This window comes from Anolis sagrei, chromosome 3 (genome assembly GCF_037176765.1).
Source record: "Anolis sagrei isolate rAnoSag1 chromosome 3, rAnoSag1.mat, whole genome shotgun sequence".
NCBI lineage: Eukaryota > Metazoa > Chordata > Lepidosauria > Squamata > Dactyloidae > Anolis > Anolis sagrei.
The window spans coordinates 78,392,630-78,413,478 of record NC_090023.1 but is presented as its reverse complement, the minus strand read 5'-3'; the positions used below and the strand labels follow the sequence as shown (position 1 = coordinate 78,413,478).

The 20,849-nt window shown below is 38.8% G+C and overlaps 1 protein-coding gene across 2 annotated transcripts in view; it reads right to left on the bottom strand.

Annotated features, from left to right (window-relative positions):
• Nucleotides 1-554: 554 nt before the first annotated feature.
• The window catches only part of MED14 (mediator complex subunit 14), a 44,202-nt gene continuing 23,907 nt past the window's right edge, over nucleotides 555-20,849 (bottom strand). Inside the window, exons 15-31 of one of the 2 annotated variants that reach the window (XM_060770189.2) lie at nucleotides 20,480-20,614; nucleotides 19,719-19,795; nucleotides 18,791-18,951; nucleotides 18,552-18,698; nucleotides 18,345-18,436; nucleotides 17,351-17,503; nucleotides 16,738-17,007; nucleotides 15,246-15,380; nucleotides 14,498-14,609; nucleotides 11,299-11,430; nucleotides 10,335-10,517; nucleotides 8,473-8,708; nucleotides 5,462-5,641; nucleotides 4,290-4,397; nucleotides 4,057-4,182; nucleotides 3,357-3,546; nucleotides 555-707 (exon numbers count right to left, since the gene is read on the bottom strand). In XM_060770189.2, the coding sequence (XP_060626172.2) occupies nucleotides 634-707; nucleotides 3,357-3,546; nucleotides 4,057-4,182; nucleotides 4,290-4,397; nucleotides 5,462-5,641; nucleotides 8,473-8,708; nucleotides 10,335-10,517; nucleotides 11,299-11,430; nucleotides 14,498-14,609; nucleotides 15,246-15,380; nucleotides 16,738-17,007; nucleotides 17,351-17,503; nucleotides 18,345-18,436; nucleotides 18,552-18,698; nucleotides 18,791-18,951; nucleotides 19,719-19,795; nucleotides 20,480-20,614 (2,511 nt within the window). In that variant the 3' untranslated portion in view covers nucleotides 555-633. The remainder of the gene's footprint in view (nucleotides 708-3,356; nucleotides 3,547-4,056; nucleotides 4,183-4,289; nucleotides 4,398-5,461; nucleotides 5,642-8,472; nucleotides 8,709-10,334; nucleotides 10,518-11,298; nucleotides 11,431-14,497; nucleotides 14,610-15,245; nucleotides 15,381-16,737; nucleotides 17,008-17,350; nucleotides 17,504-18,344; nucleotides 18,437-18,551; nucleotides 18,699-18,790; nucleotides 18,952-19,718; nucleotides 19,796-20,479; nucleotides 20,615-20,849) is intronic. The other variant, XM_060770191.2, reaches the window with a different exon arrangement.

Sequence of the window (20,849 nt, the reverse complement as noted above, 5' to 3'; positions counted from 1 at the left end):
ATGACTATTGGAGAGCCAGTTTCCCACCTATGTTAACTGATGAACTACCAAGAAACAGCATGACAACTCCATAGCAAGCAATATTTAAGAAGTTATTCGTGTATAAGTGAATATTTTTGAAATGACCACGCATTTTTTAAAATCTAGTTTATTAAATATTGCTTTTGGGGGGGGGGGGTCATGTTTACAACAAGCCCAATTGTAAATGTTTCAAAGCAGTCATATTAAAATACAGCGTCAATATAAAGTTTGTCACAGTTTTACAGTATTCCAAAAATGACAGACCTGCCCTTAAAAAAAAGACTATTACACCAAGACATAGGAAAAAACATTTAAATAAACAAATTTGGCATTTTCATAATCTTTGTAGTATAAAACAGAATATTAACTCTATTTACTGGCAAGCGGATACATAAATCTATTAAGAGTTTGAAACATCTCCTTGAAACATACAGAGAACTGTACAAAAACATTTTTTATGAAAGTGCATCCCTGAAAGTAGGCCAATCCAATGTATTAGCTCTTTTTAAAAATGTGACACGTGAAAACGTCTCTTCCATTTTATATAACTGAAGGCTTTATTTCAGAGAAATGTTTTTGCGGCTTCATTTTTACCCTTTGCTTAAAAATAGCCTATGGGCGCCCACCAGGGGGCAGTGTAAGGTTAGCCATTAAATCACGAACAGCAGCAAAGATTGTACATTCACCTGGAACAAGGGAAAGAAACACAAGTTAGCGACAGAAGTATGTCAGTCATGGAAGCGATAAAGTCAATCAACAACGTGTCAATTCATCAAAGGGTGTGCCTCAACTCAGTTTTTTTTTTAAAGCAAATACAATTATGTTCAAGTACAACTGTAACCCACTAACTTACACCATCTAAACTGCCTCATCCTAGCCTATCAGAAACTGCAACCCTCTAGTATGGAAAATAAAAATGTCAATAAGTTTGTAAAGCACAAGATGCTGCAAACTATAAGTAGCATTCATCCAAAGCTGTAAAAACGCTTTCTTCACACAACTAAAAAGGCCAGGTTGAGTGCAAAATGTTGGGATTTTCCCAAGATGTGGATTCAAAATTCTGCTTAGTTTTGAAGCTCTAGGTCAGTGGTTCTCAACCTAGGGTCCCCAGATGTTTCTGGCCTACAACCCCCAGAAATCTCAGCCAGTTTACCAGCTGTTAGGATTTCTGGGACTTGAAGGTCAAAAACATCTGGGGACCCCAGGTTGAGAACCACTGCTCTAGGTGGTTCTGTTCATCACCTATCATCACTTGCATGATTTTATGAGGACCGAATGCAACAGCTTCCACGTGTGCTGCTCTGTGTTTAGATACGATTTGAGGAATTTTACTTCTAAAGACTGAATAATCCAGGAAGGACCAGGCATGTATTATATGCCAAGCTTCTAAAACAGAAAATCAAAATTCTGTTTGAAAAAGGCAAGAAACAATTGGTCACTTAATGTTATCAATGGTTCTCAACCTGTGGGTCCCCAGATGTTTTGGCCTTCAACTCCCAGAAATCCTAACATCTGGTAAACTGACTGGGATTTCTAGGAGTTGTTGGCCAAAACACAGGGGACCCACAGTTGAGAACCACCATGTGAGCTGGTTGATTAGTATTATCACAACTAATAGCAGAATAGAAGCTGCTCCAAATTCTTGTCCTTAGTGATGAAAGGCTAGCTTTACAGGCACCGATACAAAAGATTTTGTTCTCCACTTAATGTATAAATACTAAATGAGACTAAGAAAGCACACATCTATTGTCAGTGACATCAAACATTCAACCTACAGCAGAGTACTATTAAAAAACAACAGTTTATGCTTCCATAAATAATAAGCTCCTTTGTTGGTAGAATCTAAGGCAAGGATCAGCCATGATTTCAGGACTAACAGCTCAGACTGAGTCTCCCTCCTGAGGAAAAAACATTCACCAAAAAATAAGTGGCTGCTGACTTTGGAGTTGTTTTTTGTCTTCTTAGTTTTTATGGGTTGTGAATGAATGGAGCCATCTGTAAAATGTAGCTTAAAAGACATAATTTATTATGTTGATACAATTATCATTCGAAATAATGAGACAAAAATGCAATTACAACATTTTGTCCAGTGTCAGTAAAGCCACGTGGGTAATAGATGACCAATGCATTACAATTGAGGGGTAGAAATGCAGTTGCCTCCTGAAACAGCGTTTGGATGGCAGAAAATAGGTATCTCTGGCGCATGCATGAATTATGGGCAGCATGCACAATATTCCAACTGCTTGTGACACACAGCGTGGATGTCGGTTAACTCACCTTTATACCCCGGTGGAAGAAAATGGCTAACCCTCCCAAATCGCAGTTTCCCTTAGTGCTGATCAGGGTTTCAGGATGGAGTGTTACCAAAGTAAAGGCAAGTATTTGAAGAGGCACCATCCGCACCATCAATACTATCAGCTGTTCCAGTGTAGTTAAATTTTAGGTGTATATCCACACAGTGTCACTTTTGTGTCTATGCTGTAACACTACACTAAGAATATGTCGGGAATTCATTTAAATAAATTAAAGTCACGACTGTGATTTTAATTGCTAAACCAGTAAGCAGTAAATAAGGGTATCTTTGCAGGGGGAAAACATTCCTGTGAAGTAATTAGTGCTTTGGGTAAACTCTCCATACTCAAGAACAGAGCTGTTCAAAAAAGAATCACTTTTCAAAAGTTTCTAACACTTTTATTAAAGGAAAAGTGAGACTGATTACAAAATGTTTCTCACAGAAACAAAGCAGGCAGCACAAGAGAAAAGATACAGTCAAGGTGAAATGTTAGTCATGGGATACAGAAAGTATAAGCCAGTGCGGTTAAGTTGTTACTTTATGGAGTAATTTATTAGTAGTTCCATCTTCCTGGCCCCCAGGCTTCCCTCAGAGGAGTGCAGTGGAGAACAAGTCAGGTAGGAAACCTTGTAACGGTAAATTACAAGAAATGGGAAAACATATTCCTACAGTGCAAGATGACTAACACGCACTAGTTTTCACAGAAATATATACACAGGGCTCACATGACAACACTTAAAATAGTGCAGCTATGACTACAATAACATGAGCCAAGTTATTAAGTGCATTAAACGAGCTTGGTCAATGTCATAAAGTCCACGTTGTGCCAATAACCCAACCCTTCTGGCACCATAAGAAAGTTTGATTTAAACAGTTTAACATTAGCATGCATTAATCTCAAACTATGGTCTTCAGAGATTTTATAACGAGACCAATATAAGCAGATCACTACTAGCAATAAAGTGCAATCTGAAAGTGTTAAAAGTTGGACTTTGCCCATTCAAGCATGCAGAAAAGATGACCTACTGGACATGTACAGTACCTGGCCTTGGTGAATTCAGTTCTGCAAACCTCTTTAGAATATTGCTAACCATCATGGGAGCCGCAACCGAAGAGTTCTGCTGCCTGGGGATATCCGCCTGTTGTGTGGTCCCTGAAGCCATGTCATAAATGATCGGGACTATTATGCTCACAGCTTCCTGGGACACTGTGGTCTTCTGTGTTAGCTGGAGCTGTGGACAGGGCACAAATGGTAACTGTGTCAATTGGCAATATACCTTTGATCACAGCTACGGCAAAGGGCACAAGATCATTGTCATTTCTGTATTACTGAAATGACTTGAATTTGTTCCTCCTTCATTTGCCCAATAGAAAAATTAAAGGAAACACAAACAGCTGCCAAGATAAGGTAGTTATCAAAATGTGATACAAGATGGGTATCCCTTATACAAAACACTTGGAATCAGAAATGTTTTGGATCTGTTTGTTTTTAGCATCTTTTTTTCTGCATAGACATATAATGTTGAGATAAGACTCAAGTCAAACAGGAAATAGATTTATGTTTCCTATACACTTTATACACATACCCTGAAGGTTACGTTATACACAAAATGTTTAATAATTTTGTGCATGAAATAAGATGTACTATTAGATTACATCTTACAGATTCATTTATTCAGGATCAAAACCTACAACCCCACCCTCAAAGAAATACTAGAAACTGACTGTACTGCTTTACTTACGAAGAACAACATTTTGGATTTCAGCACAACCGCAGGTGTTCCTGGAGGCGCGATTGGTGGCGCACTTGGAGGAATTGTCAAACAAAACTGCACGTTCCATTTCAGCTGGCTTGCCTGATCCGGAAACTGTTTGAATAAAACATGCCACAGAAATAAGACATACAAATTACCCAGTCTGAGTTTTGAAAATAAGGCTATATTCTTTTTCTCCAGTAAGGGTAAAACCAACTTACCAGTTCTAGTTTCATAATGTGTACACAGTCCCGGAGAATATGCGTAGGTGCTCCTAGCAGCTTCGTAAAGGCTATTAAAGTATTGGCTTTGAAGGGTGGTCCTGCAACCTACAGGAAATGCAGTCTGTTAACAGGTGTCCCTATAACTGTGTACTGTTTTGTTCAGTCAATAGTCAACACATGACATAGTCATAGTAAAGGTAAAGGTTTCCCCTGACATTAAGTCTAGTCGTGTCCCACTCTGAGGGGTGATGCTCATCTCCATTTCTAAGCTGAAGAGCCGGTGTTGCCCGTATACAACTCCAAGGTCATGTGGCTAGCATGATTGCATAGAATGCCACTACCTTCCTGCAGAAGCAGTACCTATTGATCTATTCACATTTGCATTTTTTTTCAAACTGCTAGGTTAGTAGAAGCTGGGGCTAACAATGGGCAGCAAGTCCAGCAGCTCAGCAGTTTTACCCACTGCGCCACAGTCATAGTGAAATCAAAATTACCAAAGGCTAAGGATGACCATTACTGCCAGTTCTCAAAATCCTGGCTGTCTCAACATCTGCTGCAACATAAATTCTAGGAAATAAGGTGCAACATCTGAAAACACGCAATGCCCCAGTTCTGAAATAACCCCAGCAGCATGGGTCTACCCATACTAGTTCAAGAACATATAAAAGGGAAGTTGCATGAATATAAAAATGAGTCCTGTCAGCCTATAAACAGGAATGGGGAAAGTGCCGCCTATGGACTAAGGAGACCAGATGTGGCTTATGGCTATTAGTGGAATGTTCTGCCTTTCATTATGTTTTCTTCTCTCTCTTCTACTGGCTTCTTGATCTGTGAAAAGCAGTCCAAATATTTTGCACTTCTTTTTGGGGAACTAGGAAGGTGAAGCACTGGGATGAATCATACAATAGGAGGAAAGGATTTGGACTTGTTCCCACAAAGAAAGCAGGATGCCAATGTCTCATGATGAGGAACAAGGAAGCATGAATGAAAGACAAAATTCTATAGGTCCCTTCTTAAATACTGCAAGGAAAATTGTGACGTTTATAGGAATTTTATTCATTTGTTGAATTAGTGACATTCTACTTAAGTTTTCCATGTGTTAGTGCAAATAAAATTAGGATGCAATTACTCAAAGATCAAATGACTGATAAACAACATGAAGCACTTACTCTGGTTTCAAAAAATTTCTCCAAAACTTGTAGCTCTTCTTGTTTCCACTGCCCTGCAGTTTCAGGTGCTACTTTCAGCTGCAGTGTCTGGTTAGTTTTTGGGTTGAGGGCAACTCTACACTTCAGGGCATCTGTCTTGAACATGATCACACCTGGTTCGTTGGAGTTGATTAGCTGTAGCTGTTTTTTAAATAAATAAATAATCATAATATGTGATTGGAATGAAATTTTAAAAACCTCTTTGCCATACTCGATTCTGGACAATATATTTAAGTTGGAGACGTCTTAACACTTGCTGTATCTCAAATAGAATTAAACTTTAACCTAAGCTCAGAGCAATCCTTGGGTTTGTAAAGTAAACCCTTTTGAAGTAATACACAGACTCCTCCAGCTACACAAGGGACAACTTGTTTCATCCTCACTCAGTAGACTGCACTGTCTATTATGATCCACAGTCCTTCTGCTAAGAGCAACATGATTTTTGACCTTCTTCTTAGAAGGTCAAACAAGTAACCAAGCTGACTATTTGCATCACTGTTACTGTCTCTCTTTCCATTCAAGATACTTAAAAAGCAAAATCATCCCTTAGTAATAAACCTAGATCATTAATGGAAAACTTAGGTGTTCAGTCTAACAAAGATTTGGGTTGGAGATGAAAGTTAAGCTGTATGTATGCCTCCTTGGTACTTGACTGCAGTGAACAGAAAAGTTCACTGTGTTCCCTGGTGGTGCCTTTTCAACTCCTCTCTATTATGAAAACATAGGAAAAGATTAAATGGATGACAGTTGCAACTGTTCACTCTGTCGAGAAAAGACGGGCAAGGCCAGGGAAGAAGTTTAATGTTAAACCATCTTGGCAGCTCTCCTACTGCCTTCCCATTCTTCAACAATCTCACCTGGTCCCTTGGCACAAACATAATTACTGCCATAGTCAATATGTAATATATTTTCTATATCTACAACTGAAGGAAGATTATATAGAGATTTAAAAATGGGCTTAAAGCTAACTTTAAAAACTGTGGCATAGAGACAGAGAACTGAGAAGACCTGGCCCTGGAGAGCTCTAACTGGAGGTCTGCTGTTACCAACAGTGCTGTGGAATTCAAAGAGGCACAAATGGAGGTCTTGCTACTCGGGCTTTTAAATTTTAATGTTTAATTTGTATTGGTCTCAACTTTTAAGTCTTGTTTTTAAATTGACTGGTGTTGAGATTGGGTGGGTTGTTAATTGTATCCTTGTCTGCTTTTGTGGTGAGGCACTGAATGTTTGCCTCTATGTGTTTTTTAGTGTGTTGTAATCCACCCTGAGTCCCCTTGGGAAGATAAGGCAGAATATAAATGAAGTTGTTGTTTATTCGTCAAATGTGACGAATAAATGTTAAAAGTTAAATGTTTATTCGTCAAATGTGAATTTTTAGTTGTGTGATGCCTAATTTGCTGTAATGTCTCACTACTGTCTAATGTTGATGTCTAATTCGTTATTATTTGATTTATGGTTTGTTTATTTGCTTTTTTTAGTCGCACTTTACAGCATTGAATGTTTGCTGCTGTATGTTGTGAACCACCCTGCGTTCCCACTGGGAGGGAAGGATAGAAATAAAGTTTTATTATTTTATTTTATCAAGTGGAAGGTGCATCAAGCCAACCCTTGTCGGGACTGCCTTCCATCTGAAAATCGATGTCCTCACTATGAAAGAACATATGGATCCAGAATAGGTTCCTACAGTAAATTACGGGCCCATCGCCAAGACTCTACACGTAGAAGGTAATCATACTCAGCCTCAAGTAATAGCCTATGACAATAAACAAGACTAAGAAGTAAAGGTAAAGGTTTCCCCTGACATTAAGTCTAGTCGTGTCTGACTCTGGGAGTGGTGCTCATCTGGATTTCTAAGCCAAAAAGCCGGCATCCTCTGTAGACACCTCCAAGGCCAGCATGACTGCATGGAGTGCCGTTACCTTCCCGCCGGAGCGATATCTATTGATGTACTCACATTTGCATGTTTTCGAACTGCTAAGTTGACAGAAGCTGGGCCTAACAGGAGATCACCCTGCTCCCTAGATTCGAACTGCCGACCTTTTGGTCAGCAAGTTCAGCAGCTTAGCAGTTTAATTCGCTGTGCCACTGGGGGCAAGGCTGCAAACAACTATGTCTTTTTCCCCTGAGAAAGGACTGAGAAAGGGAATTAGAAGCATTCCTTTCTCCCCAAAGAGAAGCTGAGTATCCTAGCAACTAACAGGAAGTTTCAGTTAGATTCAATGAAGTGATTCAAAAAGTCACAAACTCCTGCAAAAGAGTATTTTGAATCTTAATTCTCTGATATAAGTAACTTTTATATTCAAAATGGAAAATCGATGCCATGCCAGATTTTGTTAAGATTATAATTCCCACCATTCTGAGCAAATCTAGCTATTAGCGGGCACAATAAGAACTGCAGTTCAACAATATCTGAAGGGACAGATCTCGCACCCCATTTGCTAATCCTAATTCCTGTTTATTTGTGGACATTAGGGCAATTTGAACTTGATCCAGTAACCAAAGTGCATTTTTTTAAAATACAGGCTTCAAAAAAGGAGCTTTGACTTTCTTCTCCAGCAATCCAGCACTGAGAAAATTCACAATGCCGAGTAAGTTCCACCTTCTATAATTACAGATGAAGACACATTAAAGTCCAATCTTAGTTCTCTTGAGGTAACAACCACCCCCAAAACCAATGAAGGGGAATGCTTACCCCTCAAGACATATGCCACAGAAGTCTTTACAATGCTTGCATGCAGAATTTTACAGGCAATGCAAAGATTTCCTGGTAGTTCAGTTATTGTAGAAAGAATGCTAGAATGATGAACATCAATCAATCTTCACACACAGTTCAACATGTAAAAAACAAATAGCTTCTCAAAAAAGCAGACCTTCTATTTAATATTAACCCCTGCATCACATGCTAGAAGAACACATTTAATTTTTTTTCAGTTCAGGTACTGCATTGCTAAGTATTCTGATCCCTCAAGTACCGTCTCCTGCTGGATAATCCTCTGGAGATGTCTTCTCATAATAACTGATCCAAGGAAACGTTCAAGTGGAGAGCAGAGATAGCTTCCCGCCAGCCCTGGCATAAGCCCAGGAGTGGGAGAGGGCAGGAGCAGGATGTTCAAGGCACTGTGAGTGAGAATTGTGGGGATAGATGCTGCCCAGGAACGGTGAGGTAGTTTACGAGGAGGCGGCATGTTGGTTGGCATTGTTTGGGAACCTAGTGGAAACAGGAGAAAAAGAATATCTCACATCTCCTATCAAGGGATGCATAATAATTCACATGCTTCCAATACTGGGAAAAATTCCAAATAGGCAGGTATTAGTTTGAAATAACACTCTCCCTAATTTAGGCTTCCAGGGGTAGCTTATGCTAAAATTATGTAATACTGTAAATTCAAAGATATCAAGATTAGGGAAAGCATACATTCCTAAAAAAGTATTAATATGAAAGCCAGAGCAGAAATCCTTACAATAATTTAGTTATGCTTACAAGCTTGGGTGACCTGTTACTCGCAATTTTCAATTTTTATAGCTAGAATCAATGCAAGAATGTAGAGTCAGATCTCTGCACATCTTTCTGCCTTCTCAAGTTTGAAAGTGAATGCAGGAACAGTTCCAACAGTTTTATAAATGATTCTGTTTATTCAAAAATGTAATGTGTACCCAGTGTCAAATGGAAGAATGATCATTAGTAGTATTTCCTATTTATGGGTGCTATCATCTCAAGGGGAACCTAATGTCTAAGTTCCTAATGAATCCTTCCTCACAGCAGGCTACTAAATTATGTAGGAGAAACATACAATATAATCAGATCCACTTTGTGTCATTTGGATAAGTATAGCCCATCTTGTTTTCACTCAACAGATGTGCAAATAATATACTCTATAAGCCGACCCAAATATAAGCCGGGGCACCTAATTTTACCACAAAAAACTGTGAAAATGTATTCACCCGGATATAAGCCAAGGGTGGGAAATGCAGCAGATACTGGTAAATTTCAAAATAAAAATAGATACCAATAAAATTACATTTATTGGGGCATCAGGTTAAATGTTTTTGAATATTTACATCTTCCAAATATTTACATCTTCCAAATATTTACGTCTTCCAAATATTTACATAAGACTCTCCAACTCTAATTAAACCATTATTCTAACCTTCTTCAATGTAAAAGTGCTTATGTATACTTCCAATTATAATAAAGAGAGTAAAATAATAAATGTAATAATAATACAGTAAAATAATAAATGTAATAATAGAGTAAAATAATAAATGCAATGTCTTTGGCTTCAATTCCAACCAGTCCCAGAAAGCATGGAAAGTGGCAAAATATCTGGAAAGCCAAAGATTCTTCCTGTCTGGCCTAAATATTTTAAAAATCTGGACAAAAAAAACACCAAAGAAATGTGAATTACGTATGGTAGATGTATACCAAATAGAAAACTTGTGAAAAGTAAGGGCACAGACTTAAACAATCTTTGGAAGATGTTTACTTCACATTACAACACTTATTGGCTGAAGAAAATTCCATTTTTACACTGAAAAATTGAGTGACTAGTTCACTCAAACCACTATTCTAAGAGTTTAGCTAACTGTACATGCTCATCCAATCACATTTCACTTATTAGATACAAAAGACAAATTAAGGTTCTTAGGTTAGTTGTTTTGTAACAATAAAGCAGTTAACTAATACCAATAAGCCTCTGCTAGCTTTTGAGTACTAGAATCATTATGCCGTATCAACAAAGGTTTCACAGTGAAATACTGAATAGGACTGAACCTCCTCTTCTTTTAATGGCATAGGATCTTGCCTTTTGTATCACTCATACTTCATATGACTTACTTGTTCCCGCTCGTGGAGAATGAGAAACATCTGGTATTGGAGAATGTAAAGAAGGGTTGGCTGGTGACATCCCAGGCATCCGTGCAGCTGGAGAAGGCCCAGAGACCTGAGGAGAGCCTGGCCAATTCCCTTGACGTTGGCTGGGGGACATCATTGTGTACGGCGAACTGGGATCTATGGTACCTATGGAAATGACAAAACCTGGGAAGTGACTTTCTCCGACAGAGAACATGCAGGTTCTAAGGAACTACAACTATAGAATCATGACACAACTTCTATTATCTTAACAGGGCAATGATAAGACGAAACACGTTAAAATTATCCAATTTAAAAACTACTTGAAATGTTGATCTGAATGTTTTTCAGGCTCAGTTTACAAAGCTTTAAATGAGGGCTAAAATCGACAATTGTGACTTTTTTCCCCCAATGGAGATCTTGTTACCACTCAATGGCATATTTCAGATTTACATAAGAAAACTTTGGCCATTAGATAGATTTGAGATAGGATCCATAAATTAAAATAATGCTTTTTTCCATGTCAGGAGTGACTTGAGAAATTGCAAGTCTCTTCTGGCGTGAGAGAATTGGCCGTCTGCAAGGATGTTGCCCAGAGGACGCCCGGATGTTTTACCATCCTGTGGGAGTCTCCTCTCATGTCCCCATATGAGAATTTGGAATTTGTTCTGCAGAAATGATAATTGCATCTGCTAAATGAGGTGATTTTGGAAACCATACACATCGAAAGAATTCAAGACTATTTGATCCATTTTTTTAACTCGCTAAGTTAGGTGAAAGTCACCTAAGCAGTCAAGCCAAGTGTGCTTAGGAACAGGATTTTTCAGAATCTGCATCTCAAACAAGAAAAAAATAGTGACCTTTCCCAGACACAAATAAAATTCATTTTGCAATACATCCAAAGTGTTTCATTTCTATTAATACAAAACTGTGCATTTTGGGGGCTTACCATGTGGGCTGGCAAAGTTTCCACTTTGACCCATGGTGATTCCAAGAGATGAAGGAGAAGGGGTTGGACCAAATGATGCTGGTGAAGGCGCTCTCAATGCCCCACTTGGAGAACTCGCAGCATGAAGATTTCCTAAAATGCCAATCAAACAGCAATTATAGGATTATCCCCACCACTGCTTCCTTTTAGCAAATTGTCAAGATGATTCAAAGGGATAGTCATTAATAAAAACACAGAATACATATTATCAATGATAATAAAATGTAAAGGTTTCCCCTTCACATTAACCAGAGATCAGGTTTTTAAGAACAGCTAAAAGTAAAGGTAAAGGTTTCCCTGACAAGTCTAGTTGTTCAATGTATTGTCGAAGGCTTTCATGGCTGGAATCATTAGGTTCTTGTGGGTTTTTTCGGGCTACAGGGCCATATTCTAGACGCATTTCTCCTGACGTTTCGCCTGCATCTATGGCAAGCATCCTCAGAGGTAGTGAGGTCTGTTGGAATTAGGACAATGGGTTTATATATCTGTGGAATGGCTGGGGTGGGGCAAAGAGCTCTTCTCTGCTGGAGCTAGGTGTGAATGTTTCAACTGACCACCTTCATTAGCATTTGAAGGCCTGCCTGAGCCTGGGAAAAACTTTTGTTGAGAGGTGTTAATCTGTGCCTGGTTGTTTCCTCTCTGCTGTTTTGCTGTTGTAATTTTAGAGTTTTTTAAATACTGGTAGCCAGATTTTGTTCATTTTCATGGTTTCTTCCTTTCTGTTGAAATTGTCCACATGCTTGTGGATTTCAATGGCTTCTCTGTGTAGTCTGACATGGTGGTTGTTGGTGTGGTCCAGCATTTCTGTGTTCTCAAATAATATGCTGTGTCCAGGCTGGTTCATCAGGTGCTCTGCTATGGCTGACTTCTCTGGTTGAAGTAGTCTGCAGTGCTTTTCATGTTCCTTGATGCGTGTCTGGGCGCTGCATTTGGTGGTCCCTATGTAGACTTATCCACAGCTGCCTGGTACACGGTAGACTCCTGCAGAGGTGAGAGGATCCCTCTTGTCCTTTGCTGAACGTAGCATTTGTTGGATTTTCTTGGTGGGTTTGTAGACTGTTTGTATGTTGTGTTTCCTCATCAGCTTCCCTATGCGGTCAGTGGTTCCCTTGATGTATGGCAGGAACACTTTTCCTCTGGGTGGATCTTCATCTTTACTCTCATGGCTTGTTCTTGGTCTTGCAGCTCTTCTGATGTCTGAGGTGGAGTATCCATTGGCCTGGAGAGCCCAGTTGAGGTGGTTCAGTTCATCTTGGAGGAGGTGGGGTTCGCAGATTCTTTTTGCACGGTCTGCCAAGGCTTTAATGGTGCTCCTTTTTTGACTTGGGTGATGGTTGGAGTTTTTATGTAGATATCTATCTGTGTGTGTGGGTTTTCTGTAGACGGTGTGACCCAATTGTTGATCTGGTTTGCGGATAACTAGGACACCTAGAAAAGGCAGTCTTCCTTCATTTTCTTTTTCCATTGTGAATTGGATTTTTGGGTGGATGCTATTAAGATGGTCCAGGAACCAGTTGAGTTCTTCTTCTCCATGGCTCCAAATGGTGAAGGTGAACCATATAGTGGGCTTTTTGGTTGCTGTCTCCAGGGCTTGTTTTTCAAAGTGTTCCATGTAGAAGTTAGCTATGACCGGGCTGAGAGGGCTCCAGCGTATTATTTGAGAACACAGAAATGCTGGACCACACCAACAACCACCATGTCAGACTACACAGAGAAGCCATTGAAATCCACAAGCATGTGGACAATTTCAACAGAAAGGAAGAGACCATGAAAATGAACAAAATCTGGCTACCGGTATTAAAAAACTCTAAAATTACAACAGCAAAACAGCAGAGAGGAAACAACCAGGCACATCTTAACACCTCTCAACAAAAGTTTTTCCCAGGCTCAGGCAGGCCTTCAAATGCTAATGAAGGTGGTCAGTTGAAACATTCACACCTAGCTCCAGCAGAGAAGAGCTCTTTGCCCCACCCCAGCCATTCCACAGATATATAAACCCATTGTCCTAATTCCAACAGACCTCACTACCTCTGAGGATGCTTGCCATAGATGCAGGCGAAACGTCAGGAGAAATGCCTCTCGAACATGGCCCTATAGCCGGAAAAAACCCACAAGAACCTAAAGTCTAGTTGTGTCTAACTCTGGGGTGTGGTGCTTTTCTCCATTTCTAAGCCAAAGAGCCAGCATTATCCATAGACACCTCCAAGGTCATGTGGCCGGCATGACTGCATGGAGCGCTGTTACTTTCCCGCCGGAGTGGTACCTATTGATCTACTCACACTTACATGTTTTCAAACTATTAGGTTAGCAAAAGTTGGGGCTAACAACAGGAGCTCACCCCACTCTCCGGATTCGAACTGCCAACCTTTCGGCCAGCAAGTTCAGCAGCTCAGCAGTTTAACATGCTGCACCACCGAGGGCTATTATAAATGATAATAGGAATGCTAAAGGCTATTAACTACTTTTATTCAACGGCAGCGTAATAATGATCTCATTTCTCTTAGTAAGCCAAGTTACAAACTGAATCAGAGTTGGAAGGGACCCCAAGGACAATTTAGTCCAAACTCTGCAAGGTCCAGTAAGTCTCATTCTCATTTCTTTTGAGTGAACAAACAAGCTAGAAAGTTAACTAGTTTCCCATTATGTCCAAACTGTGAAATTACACTTAATAATAATAATAATAATAATAATAATAATAATAATTTTATTTCTTATGCGCCACACCTTGTGGCTTGAGGCAGGTTACAGAATAATTAAAACACATAAACATTGTAAAAATACCACAAATATCCATATTAAGATGTAGTTTTATAAAAAATGCATATTAAAATGAATTTCTATAAAATACCTATTAAAATACACAAGACAGAGACTAAACAAAGGACATGAGTTTAAAATTCATGCTTAAAACCTGGCCTCTGAAAAAACCAGATTAGAAAGTCAAGTTTGAAGGATTGCTTTACATCCTGGCTTCTTTGTAAGCCACCAGGCTTAGATGTAATGGGAAATACTTAATAAAATATTATGACCTCTTTGTTCACTTGTGCAAAAGGGTGCAAAGTGGCTATATATACATACACAAGGCAATGTATACTGCAAGTCGTTAATCAGCGACATGATCACCTGAATGCAGTCAGTGTATATTAGAAAGCCATCTTACCAGGGGATTGGGAGAGCATCATGGAAGGTGACGGGGTAACAGTGCTGAGGTAAGATGTAGGGGGAGATGTCAAAGGATAAGCCCCAGGTGCTCCCGTTTGCTTGGAAGACTGCTGAAATAAGAAAGCTGTTAGTTATAAGCTGGTTAAGTTAAACTGTAAGTTATAACAAGGACATAGCGTACACTTTCATTTCTGCAAAACTTCATATTCCTTCATGAAACAATTTACCACATACTCCCTGACATCCAGTGTTTTCTCAAGTTCACCTCTTGGTTCTATGGGATAATACTCTGTTCTCTGCACTTCATCCAATTCCCTAGCCTTACGGTATGCTGCTTTGCACTATCCTATGCCCGGCCCTTTTTATAGCCCGGTCACACCCATTTTAATATTACTTGTTTATTGGTTTTTGTTGAACATTGTTTTGATGGAGTTTCAATGTGGGATAGGGTGTTCTGTGCTATTCAAATATGCCAGGCATCAAACATACACTCTTCTACATGTAAAACAAGAGTTGTATTCAGTGGTGGATGTCTACTGTTGGAACTGTGCACTACCACCCAAAACTCTTCACGATGTTGGGCTTAATCCCATGTCTCCTGCCAACTAAGCTACTATAACCATAATCGCTACAACGTAAACAAGAATGCTTAACTAAAAAGATGGTTAGTCCATCAATAATATATATATTTAGTCTATATTTGCAGTTAAGTTTTGAAATCTGCACATATATGCGCACACACAAACCTGCTGCTGGGGCTGAAGTTGTGATATTAATGAATCCATCATGTCTCCTCCAATAGGAGATGGTGGATTATCATCTTCATTGACAGACCGTCTTCGTGCATCTTGATTGCTGTCAACAAACATGTTCAGGAATGTCTGTGTATATAGGATATAAACTTGTATAAGCCAAGATGTTTTTCCATCATGTTTATAATAAACCAATTCAATCTTAAGTAACAATATTAAGTTTTCTAATACCACTCAAATATTCTGTCAGCATTTCGAATATTTATAGTGGTGTTTGGCAAAATCTCCTTAGATAAAATAATAATAAATAAACTTTATTTATACCCTGCCACCATCTCCCCAATGGAGACTCGGGGCGGCTAACGTAAGGCCAAGCCCTTCTAAAATACAATACAACACAGTAAAATGCAAAATACAAGACAAAATACATCAAAAATAAAATAAAAATAAAAATAAATTACAATAACAAAAAAGAATTAAAGCTGCTGTATTCTATTTCACAGCAGAATCAGAAATCACCAACCACTGAAAATTTCAACAGCTATTTTCAATTCAAAAATTTAGAAATAAACCAATCTAGTTCTACTAAAAGTGGTATTCAACCTGGAAGCAGGCTGAAAAATTAATCCATTATATTATCCAAAACTTCTACTTGCAAGAGGAGTACAGTTTTATTAAAGAGACTGTCAGTATATTATAGGTACAGAAAAGCAAATCCAGTCCAATAATTTATTTTGCCTGAATCAACTCTGCAAAACCAGTAGCAAAACTCAAATCTAATCTCGATGACTAAGTGTTTAAAAACCTGGCAAAGTCAGGAATTGAACCGGCAACCCTGTACATACAAAAATGATTATTTGCTATAAGCTATGGGCCACTCCGGGAGCCCCCAGTGGTGCAGTGGGTTAAACGGCTGAGCTGGTGAGCTTGTTGACCGAAAGGGCGCAGGTTCAAATCTGGGGAGCTGCATGAGCTTCCGCTGTCAGCTCCAGCTTCTGCCAACCAAGCAGTTCAAAAACATGCAAATGTGAGTTGATCAATAGGCACCACTCCAGTGGGGAGGTAATAGTGCTTCATGTAGTCATGCCAGCTACATGACCTTGGAGGTGTCTATGGACAACGCCGGCAATTTGGCTTAGAAATGGAGATGAGTACCAACCCCCAGAGTCAGACACGACTGGACTTCATGTCAGGGGAAAACCTTTACCTTTACTATGGGCCACTCCTGCATTCAGGTTAAGGAACTATATATTCTCGGGCAACAGTTGTTAAAACACTGAAAGGTAGTTGGCTGAAGGATTTACCACTGACAATCACATTATATATGAAAGCGACAGTTCACAGTTTTAAAATTCCTAGTTATCTTGGAAGTCTTATTTGAAAGCACCCTTTTTTCCTCTTCAACAAATCTTTCAGAAATATCAACAGGCGCTCACCCACAACTACCTCATTACTACACTGTAAATCAACATACAAAAACAGTCACCTTTAGTCCTGGGGCAGGATAAAAGCCTTCCACAATTTTGCTGTTGTCAAATAGACTATAGGCTCCATCACGAATTGCCACCACCCCACGGCTCTGGCAGTAAATGTCAATGCAGTACATATTCCGAAAGGCCAGTCTGATGTGTGTGGGGGACTGAGGCAGAATTGAGAAACACTGGTAGGCTGTATTGGTACGTTGTGTGAGTCCCAGCATTGGCACAGTTGGGAGCTTGTTGATCGCATTTAATGGAGCCTGAGTATCGTACAGAACCTGCATGTAAAAATAACAGTAGTTGTTTCACAGCAGCTAACCAAATATAATCCAGCACTTTGAAACAAACCAACATAAATGCTGCTTCCAAATAGTTTTCACATTTGATCCTGCTGGCTTATTTACTCTGATTTTAACATTACAATCATCATTTCACGATGCAAGAAGTTTGGTTCAAGAGCGATCTTTTAATAGCATATTAAAAACGAAAACAAATGAGCTCACAGTCCTTCTGTAATCCGACAAAAGTGTTGTGCACACTTTTGCTGATTAGTAACAGAATGTTATCTTTCTATCCTTGTTTGTATTTAATATGCCAAAGAGACAAAAAACAGTTAATTACCTGTAATAGGTGGACTACATTTGGTGATTTATTGAACATTTCCTGGAGCTGATGTAGGATGGTATTGTGACAGTTACTGCAACCTGAGTTTGGTCCAACTGTTCCTAGTGATATGTGAAATTTTTGGTGGGCAGAATTCCACTGAATGCTGATCTATAAACACAAAGATGCTTAGAAAAACTTGTCCAAGGATGTCTAAGCAAGCAACAGTTCCAAAGTGAATGAGCATATGCACACACAAAACAGATGGTTAAGGCAGTGGTTCTCAACCTTTTCTGGACTGTGGGTCCCATGAGAATCTGACAAACACTTTAGGACCTTTCCCAGAAAAAAATGAACATAAAAGCATACACACAACATTTTGCTAGTTATTTTACTGCTCCTAAGTTAGCCTATGAAGAAAGAACTACAACAACTCTTCAAAAAAAAACAAACCCCTAGAATTTAACATGAATTTTTTAAAAAGAGGAATTAAAGAGCAATATTTTTTTGTGCCTGAAGGTACATCCAGAACCCAAGTTTAGGAACCTCTGATTTAAGGGTTTTTTAGGAATCTGAAAGTAAGTCAATCTACTCTTTTTTCCAAAACTATTATTTTAAAGTCCCTGTAAAAAGGAACATCATAGAGCACAATAAAATGCATTTAAAATACTGCCTAGGATTTTTTTCTCAAGTGACAAGAATTGCTGCCTATCGTCTATGCAAAAAGGTTATTTCATCGGACACAATTAGATACCACCCAAAGTGGTTTGGAATAACAGCATAAGGACAATTAAAAGTTAATGGAGAAAAAGCGAAAGAAAATTGAGAATAATCACTTCTGTAATCATCAGCATCACACATAATACCATAAAAGTGAACTAGCTGGTATACAAGTTAGTATTATATGTACTTTACAACTAGTTGAGGTTATATTAAAGAGATGGACACACAAGCTCACAACCAGACAGTGCTATTAGTATGACTTTAGAAAATAGTAAAAGCCATTGCTTACAGAACTTCCCTTGGTTGTTCCATAGCAAAGAATTAACTTCCGATAATTGTAAATACGGACTTCTGAGAAAACATTCAGATGACTGGGTATTTCTGAAAGGGATAAAAATAATGGGTGGGGATAGGAGAGAAAATGGAAAATATTCATACATTGTTTTGGTACATCTTTCACATCAAGAAAAGAACAAAGAACAATGTCTTCACATACCTGGCAGCGATCGGGCAAATTCTAACACACACTCATATAATCGAGCAATGCTATTCCAGTCATTGAGGAACATCTCAACTACCTTTCGGCCACCAACTGGTTCAGACAACTGGCTTTCATATGTCAAGTAAACATGACGGGTCGGGCCTACAAAGTTAAAGACAGTGGTCAAGTCATTCTCACATACAAAACATGGACCATGAAAATAAAGGAAGTTGAAATATAAATATGAAACTAACCTTGTTCCCTGGAAGAAGTGCTACTAAGCGGACAATTTGCAAATACCAATTCAGCCACCCAGGTGCGGTTATTTCTACCTTGCAATCGGAAAGTGCAATCAAGAAGAGAACGGTCCAGAGTCTTCTGGGTTTCCTCACTTGTCCCCTTGCAGGGAGGAATTCTGTTCATAAGAAAGGAATTCTAGGAGTGAGCATATTTCAGCCCCATAACGAAACAGCTCAGGATATTTATCTCAGTATTTTAAGAATAATGTATATGATATATAGTCAGAAATGTCCTTGAATTGAAATTTTAAAGGCATACATGAACCCTAAAAAAGAGTGTATTAGAACAAAATACTGGCCTAAACCCAATGCAACATTAACAAAAGAAAACAATGTACCAGTGACACACCATTTGTTTTTCCACTGACACAAGAGTGGTGCATCTTTTTTCATAGTTTCTGCACACAATAACTCTTGCGCAACTGAAAATTACATTGCATTCTTTCCCTTGTAAATAGTTCAAAACTTCACGCTTGTGTCAATATAATTTGTGCCAGTTAAATAAAAAGCTGAAGTCTGCCCACTCTCTTTCAATTATTGGGGTTCTTTCTCAGTCCAGAACGAAGGAGGCAATACTCCTAAAACACAACAGTTAAGAAGAAGCAGTATTTTGGCTAAAATATCTCTCAGGGCTGCTTTGAGATAAGATACGACTTAAGACCAGTAACAAATCTAAGGATGGTGGGCAGGTAAAATTGATGGGCGGTTTACATATAAAAAGCAAACATCCAATGCCTTAAAATAGGTACAAACGCATCAAAAAATACAAGGTAATGGACCTACAGCTACACATTGTACTCCTATGTGTTGAATATGAAACACTTTCTTCCCCTTCCATCACTCAGATTATTGTACACATTAATTAAAGTGTGGAATAATTTACTTTAATAAACGAATAGCATGACTGAAGCCATCTCCTTCAACCTGGACTCCTTGGTGTGGGATCTCCATAGCAGATAACTAGAGCAAGCAAGCAAATGAAAAGGACATCAGAAATCTATCTTTGCAATGGTAAATCACTTCTTTAAGAGAAAATATCAACAGTAAGTACTATTTCTCATGATACAACAATTTTCAACTAAAAATAACAGCATGTTAACAAACTACAAACTGCTAATAAAATAAAAGCACCTGACAGAGAGAAATTTTAGGATAACTTAACATTCTTCTGCTCAGTCTTCATTAGTTGTGGAGGTGACGTGTTTTCAAGTCATTTCTGACTTATGACAACCCAGAGAGGGGTTGCCCTTGCCTTCCTCAGGCTGGGAGAGTGACTTCCCCAAGGTATTCCAGTGGGTTTCCATGGCCAAGCCAAAATTCAAACCCCGATTTCCCAGTCTCCAAGTCTCACACTCAACACCACACTGCCTTACACACAGCTCAATAAATGCAGTTTGATACATGTCCATCAAGAAGCTTCACTGAGTTCAATGAAGCTTGATCCCAGTTAGGGAATACAGGATTGTGGCTTTAGGTAATCTTTTATGTCTATGATGCCTTGCAATATACCCAGACCACACGCTGATGAGTGAAACTGTATCTGAAGTGATGAGATTCTAGGAGTACTCAGAGCTTCTTCTTTTTCCAAAGTCTCTGCTTAATCAGAGTCCAACTCCCCATCCTTAAATAACTTTTTCTACTTACCTCCATACGAAGTCCTATAAATGGCATATTTGTATCACACATGGCTACAATATGAGCTAGAACTTTATTGAAGGCACACATTTCTCCAGAACGTTTTGGTTTCTTGGGTTCTGTGGGACACGAGTCACCAGACAACTAAAAAGAAAAAGAAAAAAAATCTCATTTTTAATTAAATGTAATCTCAAAGCTGGGAAACATATATAAGTTTAAAATTATAAGCTTAAAGATCATAGCCTGATGCTTATCTGTGTCATGTAAACTACCGATTAAGTCTTCCTTACAGACTTATAGGCTGTAGTGTCGAACATACACCTATGTGAACCAAGTCCTCTTATGCCATTTATTTTATTAAAATATTTTTACACAGCTC